The sequence below is a fragment of the Psammomys obesus genome, unplaced genomic scaffold, assembly GCF_907164565.1.
Source record: "Psammomys obesus unplaced genomic scaffold, mPsaObe1.curated_primary_1811, whole genome shotgun sequence".
In the NCBI taxonomy this organism is placed as follows: Eukaryota; Metazoa; Chordata; class Mammalia; order Rodentia; family Muridae; genus Psammomys; species Psammomys obesus.
In genome coordinates, this window is record NW_026596143.1 from 11382677 (window position 1) to 11398257 (window position 15581).

The 15581-nt window shown below is 40.6% G+C and overlaps 2 protein-coding genes across 2 annotated transcripts in view; both read left to right on the top strand.

Annotated features, from left to right (window-relative positions):
- The window catches only part of Adam9 (ADAM metallopeptidase domain 9), a 71042-nt gene extending 55613 nt beyond the window's left edge, over nt 1–15429 (top strand). Inside the window, exons 17-22 of the mRNA XM_055593398.1 lie at nt 657–737; nt 1221–1326; nt 7082–7223; nt 8775–8994; nt 13465–13532; nt 13997–15429. Of these exons, the coding sequence (XP_055449373.1) occupies nt 657–737; nt 1221–1326; nt 7082–7223; nt 8775–8994; nt 13465–13532; nt 13997–14090 (711 nt within the window). The 3' untranslated portion in view covers nt 14091–15429. The remainder of the gene's footprint in view (nt 1–656; nt 738–1220; nt 1327–7081; nt 7224–8774; nt 8995–13464; nt 13533–13996) is intronic.
- Adam32 (ADAM metallopeptidase domain 32) overlaps nt 14893–15581 on the top strand; it is a 75577-nt gene continuing 74888 nt past the window's right edge. The window contains exon 1 of the mRNA XM_055593352.1: nt 14893–14998. Coding sequence (XP_055449327.1) covers nt 14893–14998 — 106 coding nt within the window. The remainder of the gene's footprint in view (nt 14999–15581) is intronic.

Genomic DNA, 15581 nt, shown 5'->3' on the forward strand with positions numbered 1-15581 from the left:
CTCTATCATTTTATTATTAATCATGATATTGGAAAATAAAAGCTAGCTTTTATTTTAAAATGAAATATAAATAAATAAAATTTATTTATTTATTTTTAAAACGAAGCTGTTTCATTTTATGTCACTCTTGTTTTTGAAGACAATGTCTTACTATAGAGCCTATTTTGGCCTCAAATTCATGGTTGTCCTGCCTCAGTTTCCCAAGTGCTGGGATTACAGATGTCCACTGTCGTACTCAGCATGTGTGTGTTTTTTTGTTTGAACAAATTCCTTTGTGAGTATTTTCCTAAGGTCTTTATTTATATACTCATATCAAAAGATAGATGATAGTTTAATCTCCATATTATCTTTGTCTTTTAAATCATTAATTCTATGTTATTTAGTTAATGTTGCTCATTTTCTATATTAAAAAATTTAATATTGGCATTTTGATGGGTCAGTAGGTAAAGAAGACTGCTCTTCCACCGATGGCCAGAATTCTATCCCTGGGGCAGAACATGTGTGTGCACACACACACACCAAATCAAATGTGATAAGATTAAAAATAATAAGCCCTCAATGAAATAATCATGATGCTTATCTTTTTTTCCATGGAATTTTTAATGTGTCCAGTTTTTCTATATGTCACTCAATTTTTTGTTTATTTTTTTTTTCAGATTTGTAGGAATTTCCAGTGTGTAAATGCTTCTGTCCTGAATTATGACTGTGACATTCAGGAAAAATGCCACGGCCACGGGGTAAGCAGTGTCCCATTTAGTTGTTCGTAGTTTCAGTGCGTGGTGATGGGCTCAGGGAGGATTAGATGAGGTATCTCTTACGTGCTGGAAGAATTTGTTCAAGTCAGCAAATGTTTCATTTCTCTCTCTGTCTCTACACACACACACACACACACACACACACACACACACACACACACACAATTGTTAGGTGTGGTGATACATTGGCCATAGAGTGAGTTCCAATCTAGTCAGTGCTGCACATTGAGATCCTGTCTCAAAGACTTAGAGAGAAGAGAGACAGAATGAGAGACAGACAGGGAGACAGACACACACACATAGATGCACGCACTGAGTACACACACGCGCGCGTGCACACACACACATACACACACACACAGAGGAGTTACATGGTTTTGTATGAATTTAGTTCTTTGTAGTTTCCATTCTGCAGGTAATTCAGAGCATTCTCACAGTTAACATGCTACTTTGCTTGTCTTAAAGGTGTGTAATAGCAATAAGAATTGTCACTGTGAAAATGGCTGGGCTCCCCCACACTGTGACACTAAAGGATATGGAGGAAGCGTGGACAGCGGCCCGACATATAATGGCAAGTACACGGCGGGGCGCTGGGCGGCCTCCAGCTGCCCTGGGCGTCAGGCAGCCCCTTCCTTTCTTCACTTGCCGCACCAGCTGTGCATTGACACTTTGCTCCCCGTGTCTCCTGCACCGCCTGCAGACAGTTCTGGGGTTCATTTTAGCCTCGTTTCTTGAAGGGTTTTGCCTGTCCTTAGATTAGCCTCGCCTCTGGCTCTCTAACCTCCTGGGTTCCTGCTGAGCACGTGCAGCTAGCACTGGCGGCCCCTGGCGCTCTCCTTGCCTCTCGTGCTGTGCCCTCTCTGTTCTCCCAGGACTGCCACACAACCACGCCGCTGTAACTGCTTTTTAAAAGCATCTTGTTTTTATTCCTGTATAACTTAAGTTCCCGCTGAGAAGCTGACGTTTCTCCTCTGCAGCAGATGCTCGGTGGAGTAACTGGCTCATGGTTTAGTATCGCCAGAAACTGCCAGATCTTCCCGAAGTGGCTGCAGCATGGCAGTACTGTATGCGTCATGTGCGGTGGTTTCAGCTGCTCGTGAGCGATGGCTGTTTGGAACATCACTGCGATTCATTTACTCAGCCTCTCCCAAAGTAGCTGATCCTGTTCTGACTCCTGTCGGAACGCTTGCCACTGTCAATCCCACATTCTCAGCAAAGGGACATTGCGCCATTTCATACATTGTCATCAAAGGTGGGGTGAGAACAGGGCGGTAAGATATTTTAGAAAGAGGAAAACCATGCTCATATAATATTTATCGTGGTACATACATGTTTTAATAGTAGTTACTGTTAGGCTCTTACTGTGCCAGCATATAGACTGTCACAGGTGTGTACGGATAATTAATGCCCAGTAGGTCTTGAGTTCTGTCTGTGGTTCCAAGTGTCCGCTGTGGCTCTGTGGAGCGTCCAGCCTCTAATATGGCCAGTGTTTGTCACTTAAGCCATTCTCAACATACATAGTGATGTTCAGTTGTGCCTTTACGTTGCATTCTTCTAGTTACTGCTGATGCTGAACCTCTTTTCATCTGCATATTTGTCATTTGTCAGGAACACATCTTATTTAATGTTTAATATTTTCATCAAATCTTTGCTTTTCTAATTTTAACAGTTCCTTGTGTATTATGAATACAAATCCTTCATCAATATATGCTTCATATATCTATTTTATTTTTAAAGTTTTATGTAGATTTTTTTGTTGTTGTTTTTTTTTTTTTGTTGCTGTTGTTTGTTTTTAAGGCAGGGTTTCTCTGTGTAGCCTTGGCAGGCTTAGACTCGATTTGAAGACCAGGCTACCCTCGAACTCACAGAGATCTGCTTGTCTCTGCCTTCCAAGTGCTGGGATTACAGGCATGTGCCACCTCACCCAGCTTACAGGTTTTTTGTTTTGTTTTGTGTTCCAAGACAGGGTTTCTCTGTGGAGCTCTGGCTGTCCTGGAATTGGCTCTGTAGATCAGGCTGACCTCAAACTCACAAAGCTCTGCCTGCCTCTGCCTCCTGAGTGCTGGGATTAAAGGTGTGCACCTCCACTGCCTGGCGGCTTACAGGTTTTTTAAACTAAAAGTTTTATTTTATGCATGCAGGTGTGCATGGACATACACACACTAGCATGGCACAACACACGTGTGGACACACTCTCTCCAATGTGTGCATCCTGGGGACTGAGCTCAGGTTTTCAGGTTTGGTATCAAGTTCCTTTACCTGCTGACTCACCTCACTGGCCCCTTCTTAAAATTAAAAAGTCTTTAGTGTAATTTTGTTTGTGTGGCTGAATGTGCCACAATGTGTGTGTGAAGGGCAGAAAACAACTTATGTGAGTAGGTTTCCCCACAGAGTGGGTACCTGGAATCCAACTCAGTCATCAGATGAGGCAGGAAACATACCTTTGCCCAATGATCCACCTCTCTGACAGAAGGGTGCTCCCCCCGTGGGGACAGGCAGGGATGCTCACCACTGTGCTAACAGGAAGTGACTTACTTCTTCATTGTTAGTAAACAGTGGTTGTAATATTTATCGGTTTCACCGTGACATTTCTATCCATGGTTGCATTTGATACCTTGTTTCTGATTACCCTTTCCTACTCTTCCCTTCTTCCCTTTTTTATTACATTTTCCCACTTATTAGTTTTCATCCACTCTGAAAACATCATCTTTTTAAAAAACATAGTGAATGAAATAAAACATTTGAAGCTAGTTTTTCTGTTTTTATTTTATTAAAGCAATGATCTCCAATTTTATTTTCTTACAAATGACACAGTTTCACTTTTCTTTATGGTGGAAAAATACCATAATAATACAAATACTCCACTGTGTGTATTTACCCAGTTAAAATTATTCATCCACTGATGGACATTTAAGTTGTTTCTATACCTTAGTGTAAGCAAAGGCAAGGTGAAGCCACTGAGCCAGACTGCTGTGTGGGAAGAAGAAAGGTTTATTAGAGATCAAACTTCAGGGCTGTCTTTTGAGGACAGAGGACAACAACATGGTGGGAAAAGCCTGGCCAGTTTTAATGGGACAAGTAGTGTCAGGTGTGTGAGCAGTTGCGGGCCAGAATAGCCTGGGAGCTAGAGTAGCTGGAGGTGAGGCAGAACAGTCAGGGAGTTAGTGTGGAGACCTTGATTTGCTGCAGGCTGTGTTAATAGGGTCCTAGATACCCTTTGCTGGAGCTTGTTGACTGTAGGGGAAGGCAGGGGAAATAATGGCTTTTCCTGCCAAACAGAAACCATTTCATTGGATACTGAGGAATGCTTGCCTGAGTTTCTTTTCACTCAGTAGCAATCCTTCTGTTTACCTAGTCAGAACTCTGAGCTGAGCCCAAACTCTCAGTTAGGACATTGTCAGTGGCTCTGCCATTTTGGGGAGCCTGCTTTGGACCTTGTGAATAATGCCACAATAAGCGTGGATTTACATGTATCTCTGTTATGACGCTGGTTCTTTGGCTGTATCCTTAAGAGGAGTACAACTTGATTATCTGTTTATTCTAATTTTCAGCTTTTAAAAAAAGATTTCCACCAACATTGTATATTGTTCTTTTCCTGTCCTCTTCATCCTCAGTAGCATTCATCATTTCTTGTTTCTTAATTGTCATTATGATTAGGGTAAGGTAGAATCTTAGGGTAGTTTTAGTTTGTATTTCTCCAGTGACTCTTGAAAAAGTATTTCGCTAATTTGCCCATTTATGGATGGGATTGCTGTTTTTTGTTTAAGTGTTTTGAGTTCTTCCTCTATCCTGGATGTCAGTCTTCTGTCATGCATCCTATAATTTGCATATCCACTGTGTTATGTAAAGGCTTCCTAGTTTGAAGTAATCCTACTGATTAGTTCTTACTTTTATTTCCTGAGTTATGGATTCCTAATTAGGACGTCTCTATGATAGCATCTTGAAGTGCTTCCTGAGTGCTTCCTCCAGTAACGTCAAAGAGCCAGGCCGTACATGAAGGTCTGTGGTAGTTTGTGAGTTGACATGTAGAGTCAGGAGACAGGATATAGTTTTAGTCTTTATGCATACAAACACCTGCTTTTCCATGCTGTTTGCTGAAGTGGCTGTCTTTTCTCTAACACAAGTTTCTGTTTCCTGCATCAAGAAGATCCGGTCAGCTCTCTCTGGGTTTATTTCTTGGATCCCCATTAGTTGATGTGCCCATTGTACTGCCAGCATTGAAGGAGTTTTTGTTACTCTGGGTATTTTAAAATTAAGTACTGTGAATCTTGCAGCATGGCTCTTTTCTCTTAGAGCTGCCCTGTCTGTTTGAGGCCTACTATGTGTACGTGAGTTTTCAGATGTTTCTCCGTTTCTGTGCAGGGTGGCACTGAGACTGCGCCTCCAGATGGCTTTGGTGCTGGGTTATTTTAGCAGTGCCTGATTGGGGGTTGGGACGTGGTATCTCTTTCAGTTTCTTTAGTTTTGTCCTTTTCTTTGCAGAGGTCTTTTACCTCCTTGAGTAATTTCATGCCTTGGTTTTTATCGGTATTTGTTTGTTTTGTTTTTGGGGTTTCCATGAATGGAATAATTTCTCCCATTTGATCTCATTATTAATGTTTTAAAAAGCTCTGACTTTGGTGTATTGATTTTTAATTTCTTTGTAGATTTTCTCATGTATTGAATTTTAAATGCAATTATCTAATGGTGGAGCTAAATTTTAAAAATTGTTTTAAAAACTCTAAAACAAACAAACAAACAAACAAACTGCAGGGTGCGGTGGCACACACCTGTAATCCCTGCACTCAGGAGGTAGAAACAGGAGGATCTCTGAGTTCTAGGGCAGCCAGCTCTACAAAGTGAGTCCAGGACAGCCAAGGCTACACAGAGAAGCCCTGTCTCAAAACAGAACAATAACAACCACAACAAGGAAAAATCAGTTCTAAGATGGTATGGTGGCATCGTTGGAAGTTTGTAGTGTGGATAATCATATCTGCAAATAGGAATAGCTGAGCTTCTTCCATTCCTCTTAGTATTTTTCATTTCCGTTTCTCTGGCAAAAATTTCCAGTGCCATAATGAATAAGAAGGCTGAAGGGTGAGTGGGTACATTTGTCATGTTGCTGATTTAGAGGAAATGCTTTCTGGTTTTCTCCTTTAATGTGCTATTAGTTGTGGTCCATATATCATTTATTATGTTATTAATATGTTGTTCTTCCACACAAAATTTATCCAGTGTTTTTTTTTCATGAGTGGTATGTTGAGTTTTTTTCTTTCTTCAGGCTGTGAATCTGCCTGTTCCCATTTATTTCATTGTTGGAAGACTTTTTGTTACAGTTTTAGATTCAATGTTTGTGTTGACTTGTTAGATCCTCTTGTTTTAATGTGGAGAGGAAATATGTGTCTAAACACCTGACGATTGTAGATTTTCCTTATTGGACTTGTAAAAGCTTCTCTAATGCTCTTATGGATTTCAGTGGTGTCTGTTGAAATATTTCCCTTTCAACTAAAATTTTATTGATTTTTTTTCTCTTGATTTGTCTAAAGGTTTGTCAGTCTTATCTTGTCATTTACATGTTATGATCTGTAATGCCACAGGCAAATGACAAAGATGGGCAGCATATTTCCATGTCATATTGTAGATAAAGCTAAATCTCTGATATATTTATAGCAAGCTTGAAAAAAATAGAAAAGAAGCAAACCAAATATTCAGTATAAAGGATGGAAAAGGCTCAACTGATAGAATAAAAATGTAATTTAAAATTACATGCAATACCATTTTTTTTACCTTCTATGTTGTAAAGAATGCCAGAATTTTGGCCTTGTAGGTTAGGCTGTGGAGAATTTTTATGTATCACTTGGGAGTGTACCAAATTTTAACTATCACTGTAGAAGACAGCTTTATTACACATCTAAGAAAGGATGCATGCATTTCCTTGACATAGGACAAGTCTCTTGGGAAAACTATTCTGTAGTCACATTGGAGTCCATATTCTCTGGCATACAAAAGAAGTAAGTTAACATTTCTTCACTACCAAGATGTTGAATAAACAACAGCACATACTAGAACCCATAGGAAGGCTCTCAATGGAGCAGAAAGACAGGAACAGGTGAACAAAGTCATGTGTCAGGAGTGTCTGTTGATAGGATGCTGCTGCTATTGTAACAAAGGACTACCAAGAGATGTATTTTGTTCTTCCCTATATTTGCATGAGGAAACGCTAGAAGATGGAATAAGAAAACTGCTAACGTGAAACACGTACAATTACCTGGTATGTTCTATGTAGAGAGCATTGTCATCTAATGTAATTGACCATCTAATGTAATTGACCAATTTTATATTTCTAGCAAAGAGCACGGCACTGAGGGATGGACTTCTGGTGTTCTTCTTTGTAATCGTTCCCCTTGTTGCGGTTGCCATTTTCCTCTTCATCAGGAGAGATGAACTACGGAAAACCTACTTCAGAAAGAAGAGATCGCAAACATTTGAGTACTTAGCTTTTCTTTCTAACTTATATTAAGTACTTTAAAGTAATTGTTAATGATTTCTCATAGAAGTTGGCAATCTTTTAAAAATAGGGTTCTGTGATAGCTTACAGTTTTGTTTTTTTTTTTGGATGTGATGAACAGGGGCGAAAGGTGGTGGCCAACCAGCCATGATGGCATAGGCTTGTGATATAAACACTTGGGAGGCTGAGGCAGGAGGATTTTGAGCTGAAAGCTGGTCTGGAAAACTTAGTGAAACCTTATTACTTATTCTCTCTCTCTCTCTCTCTCTCTCTCTCTCTCATGCACACACACACAGAGACAAAAAAATAAAGAAGAGAGCATGGTAGCCAAGCCACCTCTTAGAGCAGGCAGAGAAGGGCTGTGGTGGACCTTAGGGCTCATTTTGCCTTACACTGATTTCTGATTATCGCAAGTAGAATTTAGGGCTTGACATTTGATACAGATTTTCTAACTAGAGATTAAAATGTGGGATACAGGTAAGACAAGTGTTGGGAAACTTCCATGTCTTCCTTTAATGCATCAGTTCTTACATAGGAAGTTTGAAATCTCAGCTTTGAAACCAGATTTTAAGAAATAAGTTTTGTTGGGAAAGGTGTTTATAGTTTAGACACCTGATACTTTTTAGTTAGTTTGAACTTTCATAAAAATCCATGTCAAAAGTCATTTCTGATGTATTGAATCAGTATTTAGCATAAAGAGCATTATAACCAGATCTGAGTTCACGTTCTTTGTCAGTAGTTTAGACTGAAATTGACATAACTCTTTGACCCTGGTACTTCCTATAAAATGAGAATAATAATATTGCCTATTTTGTAGGAGTTTTAAAGATTAAATGAGGAAATATCAGCAAAGTCCAGGGCAGTCATGTGGTTCTATTATAGCTGTGATAATGATTCCAGATGTCTGCACAGACTTTAGGACGCTGTTTGTCCCTTACTGTGTTACGCTTTAATGGGGTGTGCTGATGGCTTCGGAGTTGAACGTCTTCTGCCCTTCCCTTCGCCCTCCTCCTCTCCCTCGCCGCTCCTCCTCCTCCCTGGCCATCACCGTTCTGACTGGCCAGTCCCTGCAGACCCTGCATGTGTGCCTTAGTTACTTAGCGAGCGCAGTCTGCCCGGCCAGCCCGCTGGCCCCCAGTGCTAAGCTGCTGCGGTTCTAGCCACTGAGCTTCCTGGGTGGCAGAGTGCTTGCTTCTGATGTGGATGCATCCTCAGAATTTGCTTTCAGTTTTCTTTGATTTTAAGAAAAATTGAGGAGAAAAGTTAGAATACTGATCTAACTGATATTTCGTAGTTTCTTAGAATTTTCAGGTTATTGAATTCTGAAATGGGGTTAGGAATCCTTTCTGTTCCCACAAGGACAAGATTTGTGCGAGTGCTGTTAAAAATATGGAGACCTCAGCTGCCCCTCTGGTTGTCACAACCACTACCAGCCGCAGTTTTATTTTGCATTAAGGAAAATTGAAGTTATATATCATGTGTCCTGTACAAATGTTTTAATATGAAGTAACCCAAGTAATCATGTTTTTCAGATCAGATGGCAGAAATCAAACAAACGTCTCCAGACAGCCCGGGCCCCCAAGTGTCTCCAGACAGCCCGGGCCCCCAGGTGTCTCCAGACAGCCAGGGCCCCTGAGTGTCTCTAGACAGCCCGGGCCCCCAAATGTCTCCAGACAGCCAGGACCCCCCAGTGTCTCCAGACAGCCCGCGGGTCCTCAACATGTTTCTCCAGTCGCCCCATCCAGAGACGCTGTAAGTTTAATAACAACTGTCTTTACTCCTGTGTTCAACCATGGTACACTGAAGACACAGAAGGGCACTAGCAGGGTGTCTCTGTGGTAGGGCCTTGCATACACACAACCATAGGTTTCATCTTCAGTCCAGAGACGAAAAGAAAGATTAAAAGATGGTTTATGTAGCTTCAACATAGATAACTCTACTGTGAATTGGGGAATGTTGTCAATGCGCTCAAATTAAAGGAACAAGCAGAGTCCTGGCTCAGAGGATGTGAGAGAAGGCATCAAGTTCTCAGAGTGTTTTGCCTCAAAAGGAGGACTGAGCACCTGGGTCTGGTACTTTCTGGTTCCAACACCTGGCGTCCCTGAGATGTGCTATCAAAGACGTGGTGCTGAGCTCGTGGGTGGGCCTCATCATTTCAGCAAGAGACCCCTCATCACCATGTCTGCCAGTATTATAGAGTATTCGGAAGGGGCGTATGTGTGCTGATAAGCAAGCTGCAATGCAAATTTCATCCTCCTTTGGACTTTAAGGAAGCTCTGGTATTTACACACAAGTCTGCTGTTCTTCACCTTGTACTTCATCAGGTGTTGCACATGGGTGTACCTTATTCGTTTACCCTGTTGGTATGCTACATAGTATTTGTTTGATTTTAAAAAAATTAGCTTTATTTTATGTGTTTGAGTGTTTTGCCTGCCTCTATGTGTTCCATACATGTGCCTGGTGCCTGCAGAGGTCAGAAGAGGTGATCGGATCCCCTGGAACCGGATTAGGAATGGTTATAATTTGCCATATGGGTGCTTGGGACCAAAGTCAGTACAAGAGCATCAAGTACTCTTAACCTCTGAGCCGTGTCTGCAGCCCCCATCTTCCTTTTTGTGTGCATGCTACAGTAATGGTGATAGATCCATATTGTTGCGCAGCAGCTCTCCAGCTGCGTGACACTGCCACTCTCAGCCACTGATGCCCTTCCCTACCAGCTCGGCACCTGCCACTCACTGTTACACTTTTATGATTTTTGACTGTGTATTTCACATGAGTGGGATCACACAGTATTTGACCTTTTGTGAATGACTTATTTTGTTCAGCATAACATAGTTGGCATTCAACCAGGTTTGTGGTGTTTGCAAGAGCCTCCTCTTTTTAAAGCTGTATAATGGTCTGATGAAGGTATATTCTTCATCTTTGTGTTAGTTTCCTCTCATTACGCTGACAAAATATCTCAGCAAAATAAGTTCAGGGAAAAGACTGATCTCTGTCCTGTGGTCCCAGGTTTCAGTCCATGGTTGTTTGCTTCCATTGTTTCTGAGTGGAGAGAAGCAGCAGCAAAGGGCTAGAGTAAGGTATGAATCCACGATTCTGCTTCCAGTGATTTGGCAAGATTCTTACCATGTCCCCAAATAGTGCTACCAGCTAGACATGGGCCTATGGGCTTCACATTTGGTCAAGACATACTCTTCATCCATTCGTTAATAGACATCTAAGTAGTACGCAGCCCTGGCCAACCAAATAAGCCAGAATAAAAGAACCTCGAAAGGAAAGAGGTTTGAATGTTTGTGCCGCAAGGAAATGATACTTCGGGTCTTGAGAGAGGACTTGTCGCTCTTGTGTAGGATCCAAGTTCGATTCCTAGCACTTACATGGTGGCTTACAGTTGTCTATAACCCAGTTCCAGGGGATGCAATAGCCACACATTCCTGCATGCAAAATAGTCATAAAGTGAAATACATAAATATAAAAAAAATTAAAAGAGGAATGATAGCTATTTAAGAAGCTAGTTGTGGAGGCTGGAGATAGCGCTGAGTCATCTTACTCACCCTAACTCTTTGAGCTAGGGTCCTTATCAAGTTTTCCAAGTCCCCTACTTCACCCGTACTTCAACCTCCCGAGTATGTGAGATTACACACTGGGCCACTGGCCCCTTTTGTAGGTATTTGAAGTGTACAGTGTGGTGCTGTGGCTCGCTCACTCTGTGGGGACGTTGGTTTCTCTGTAAGTGTAGTTCATGAATTGAGGAGACTGCGGTGTTGCCAGAGTGTTTTCTTAGCATTCCTGCCAAAAAATCCGGTGTCCCAGGGGCTGGACAGACATCCCAGCAGAGCACTGGCTGCTCCTTCAGAGGGCTGGAGCTCATTTCCCAGAACCCTCATGGCAGCTTACAGTTATCCCTAATTCCAGTCCTAGGGGATCCATTGTCCCCTTCTGGCCTCATATGGCCCCAGGCATACACAGGGGTGTTTACATACATGCAGACAAAACACACACACACACAATCTTAAAAAACAAAACAAAACAAAAGCCATTGACTTAGCCAGAGAAATGGTTCATTCGGTAAAGTGTATGCCTTGAAAAATTTGGGGACCTGAATTTGTGTCTCGAGATCCCATGTAAGACTGGACACTGTAGCACAGAGCTGTAATCTTAGTACTCCCAAGGTGAGATTGGAGTGGAGACAGAAGCGTTTGGGCCAGCTAGCCTGCTGTACCCTGCAGGAATAGCAGAGACTTTGTTTCCAAAAAAGAACCGCAAGGACTGATACCTAAGGATGCCCTCTGACTTCCACATATATGTGGTAGCATGCGCATACGTGCGCGCGCGCGCACACACACACACACACACACACACACACACATTGGCTTCAGGTGGGTGGGCTTACTTAACCCATGTCACTGGAATTTGACAGGGCTTGCATTGGCTTTGCAGGTTGCCTTGGGTTGTATAAGCATTTAATTGTGTGAGTTCTTGCTGAACCGAATCTCCTTACTTGTGAACCATCTGTTTAGGTTTTCTTTTATTTCTCCACCAATCACTTGTGATAGGTTGTATGTTTCTAAAAATGTGTTCATGTTTCTAGTTGTTCAGTTTGTTGCCCTGTAATTGTTCATATTAGCGGCTTTAGGATCTGTGTTTCTGCAGTTTGAATTCCAGTGCCTCCTCTTTCATTCTGAATTCATCATCTCTTTTCTTCCTGGTAGTCTAGTGTATTAGCTACTTTTCCTTTTGCTATGATAAAGTGCCCTGACAAAGCAACTTAAGGAAGGAGGGTTATTTTGGCTCACAGTTTTGGGTAGAACATTAAGTTAGGCAAGCAAAGGCAGCTGGATCTTGAGACAGCTGGTTCCGTTCCACCACATCAGGAGAAAAGAGCAATGAGAGTCGTTCCTTCTTTTGAAGCAGCCAAGCCCAAGGAATGGTGCACCCTCTATCATGGTGGGCCCAACTCCTATTCATCAAAATAAACCCCCAGGCAGCCGGAGGCTCATCTCGTCGGTAATTCCAGATTCCAGCAAGCTGAAAGTCAGTAGTAACCATCACATCCATGCAATAGTATTTCAATTTTATCTTTTCAAAACCTCAATTCTTATTTTCATAGATGTTTTCTATTTCATATATTTCCATTCTCATCTTTGGTCTTTCTTTCCTTCTACCAACTTTATCCTTAAAGTTTTCATGGTTAGTTTATACTTATTTTTCTAGGTTTTAAAATACTACAGTAGGTAGTTATTTGATAGTTTTCTCCCTTTGAAATGGCACATCCTTCTGATACAGCCTCAGATGGATCCTACAAGTGTTGCTAATTTTGTATTTATATTTTTGTCTAAAGAGGTGGTTTTATATATATGTGTATGTATATATATATATGTATATATATATGTGTGTATGTATATATATATATATATTTCTTGATGCAATGATTGTTCAGAAACATACTGTTTAATTATTATTAAGTTTTCTTAAATTCCTCTTATTTATTTTAGTCATATCATTGTGGTTGGGATACTTGACATGATTTTAATATTCTTGTATTCTTAGGATGGTTTGTGACTGAATAAATGCTCTCTCCTGGAGAATGCTCAGTGCATTAGAGAACAATGAGTATTTTGCCTCTGTGTAATGGAATGTTATTTGTGTATCTATTAGGTTTGTGTTTCCTTGCTGATTTTTCTGTCTGCATAATCTATAGATGATTGAAAATAGGACATTGGTCTTGTTTTTCTGTCTCTCTGTTGCAGATCAGTTAGTATTTGCTGTTCCAACTCCTTTGTCAAGGAAGAGTATTATGAATTCTAATATTAAGGGTAATAGGTTATTGGTATTCACAAGTAGACTTGCTAATAAAATTTCAGAGTATTTTATTTAAAATTTATTGGCATTATTTAATTTAATGCAATGTTATTATAGCTTAGTATCATTGAATTAAAAATATAGCCTTTAAATAAGGAGGTATAATATTTAGTAGTAAAGATGAGTTGGACAGGAACATTTTTCTTTTCAATTTACTCTCCTGGATCAAACTTGGAGCTTTATACATGCTAGAAAGGCATCTGCTGTTTAGCCTCACCCTGGCTCATTTAACAGTTTAGAATGTCAGCATTGTAGGTAGCCTTATAAGTATATTAAGTACTTTTATATAGAAGAACCTTATACTTAAGATATATTTGTGACTACACTGTAGCAGTAACTATGCATTTTCTTTTTTTTCAGCCTGTGCATGCAAACAGATTTCCAGTACCAACCTACGCAGCCAAGCAGCCTCCACAGTTTCCATCAAGGTTGGAAGGAAATGGGCTTAGATGATTTGATCATATTAAAATTCAGGAGCCAATGCATTAGAATTTTCTATCCAATGTTGGCTTAGGGCAAGGTATTTAGGTAATTTAACTTGGAACAAGTTTGGAGCAAGCACAGTTTGTAGAAATACTTAGTGAGAGTTAGAGTCAAAAATAAGGGTGGGAGCAGCTGAAGACACCTGACTTTGACCTCTGGTCTTGATGTGTGCAGACACCCATATGCAAGCACACCCGCAAATTGAAAGGTCATGATTCCCCATTTTAGACTAGCCGGGTCCTTTAGGCACTGAATACCATATGGACAATAGTCTGAGAGCACAGTAGAAAGTGCTCTTCCTTGTCTGCTGCCAGAGCGGTTGAGGGTGGTGTCGTGTTGCGCTTGCCATGGAGCCAGCCCTGTTTCATCCATCCACACACTCCGCTAACTGACTCTCTCCCCCTCACAGGCCACCTCCACCCCAGCCGAAACCATCCTCTCAGGGAAGCCTGATTCCTGCGCGGCCGGCTCCTGCACCTCCTTTATACAGCTCCCTCACCTGATGCCAGAGTCTTATTTTTAAAATGTCTTCAGGGAACTGAGTGAATGCTTTCTGTTTTTGTTTCTGGTGTTTTCTTGAAAAGCCTTTCTCTTCCAACTCTGAATGAACACAAACTACCACATCACAAGCCCTATTAACACAGAAGCCGAGTGGGGAGTTGAGAAACACAGGAGGCTGCAGCCCCTCCAGGGATTTCAGGTTAACATTTCTACCAGGGAAGTGTCGTCTTCGGCCATTCGTGACTTCAATGCCCTTAACGTGGATTAAGTTATTTTGAACATGTTACTGTAATGATTCTCAAATTAGCTAAATTGGTTTAAGGTTTGTCATTATGTGCTTAAATGTAATCCTGACTTTTTGACCTCAGTTATCATTAATAGTTTCTGGTTGAGCATTTGAACTTGTATTAACTTAGGAAAACTAACTGCCAATAACCTCTGCATTATCATCTTGCATGGGTTAACAGCCATTTAATACAGACTCCTGTCTCCTTCCCACTACACAAATAAGCAGATATCCCGACGAAGAACACACCAGAACCACAATTTCTAGATCATGGTATAATCTCAAAGTATGAAATAAGGTGTGTATTCAGTTATTGGCTTCCATTTTTTTATGATCTTTCAACAGTAGTAGCTATGATAGAACTTGATTTAACACAATCAACTATTGGCTTCCATTTTTTTTTATGATTTTCAACTATAATGACTATGACTATGGTAGAAGTCATACTACCATATTTAATACTAAATTTTGATGACTATGGTAGAAGCTGATTTAATACTAAGTTTTCTCTATGCATCATGGGAAAGCCGTGCAGTAGTGTTGCACAGTTTATGGTACGGGTGTGTAGTCCACCTACTCAGAAAGCTGTTGAAGGAGCAGGAGCGCGGAGAATACCTCCCGCAGGTGAGCTGTTACAAAACCACCTGAGAATTCATGAGCACTTTAACTCTAAACTCTGAATTTCAAGGCTTGATATTAAGTCATTTAGAATGTTTACATTTACTATGGTGTGCTGGATCGTGTCTCTTTTGACTAATATTTTCATAAAAATTAGGCTGGAGAAAGGAAGGAAGAAATGGTTTCCTTAGATAACTACAGAAGTTATGGCCTCTGAGTTGCTATCTCAGCTGTATTAAAATGAATTTGTACTTTGAAAGGAATGATATTGACACTAAAATTTTAAACACTTAAATTTTTTCATAATCTTTCATAAAGAAGTTTAATAATAGGTATATTAACTGAATTTCATTAGTTTTTTAAAATAATATTTTGGTTTGTGTATATATACATATTAAAATAAAAACATTTACAACAAATAAAATACTTGAAATTCCTGTTTGGTCGTCCTTTTACTTTCTAAATACACACCAGTATTCGGATCCTTATTTATGTCAGTCTTAGGACTTCTGCGAAATGTGCCTAGTGGCTGTACGTCAGGAAAACATTAGAAGGTATCTCAGGACACTGAAGTATCTCAGGAGGCTTG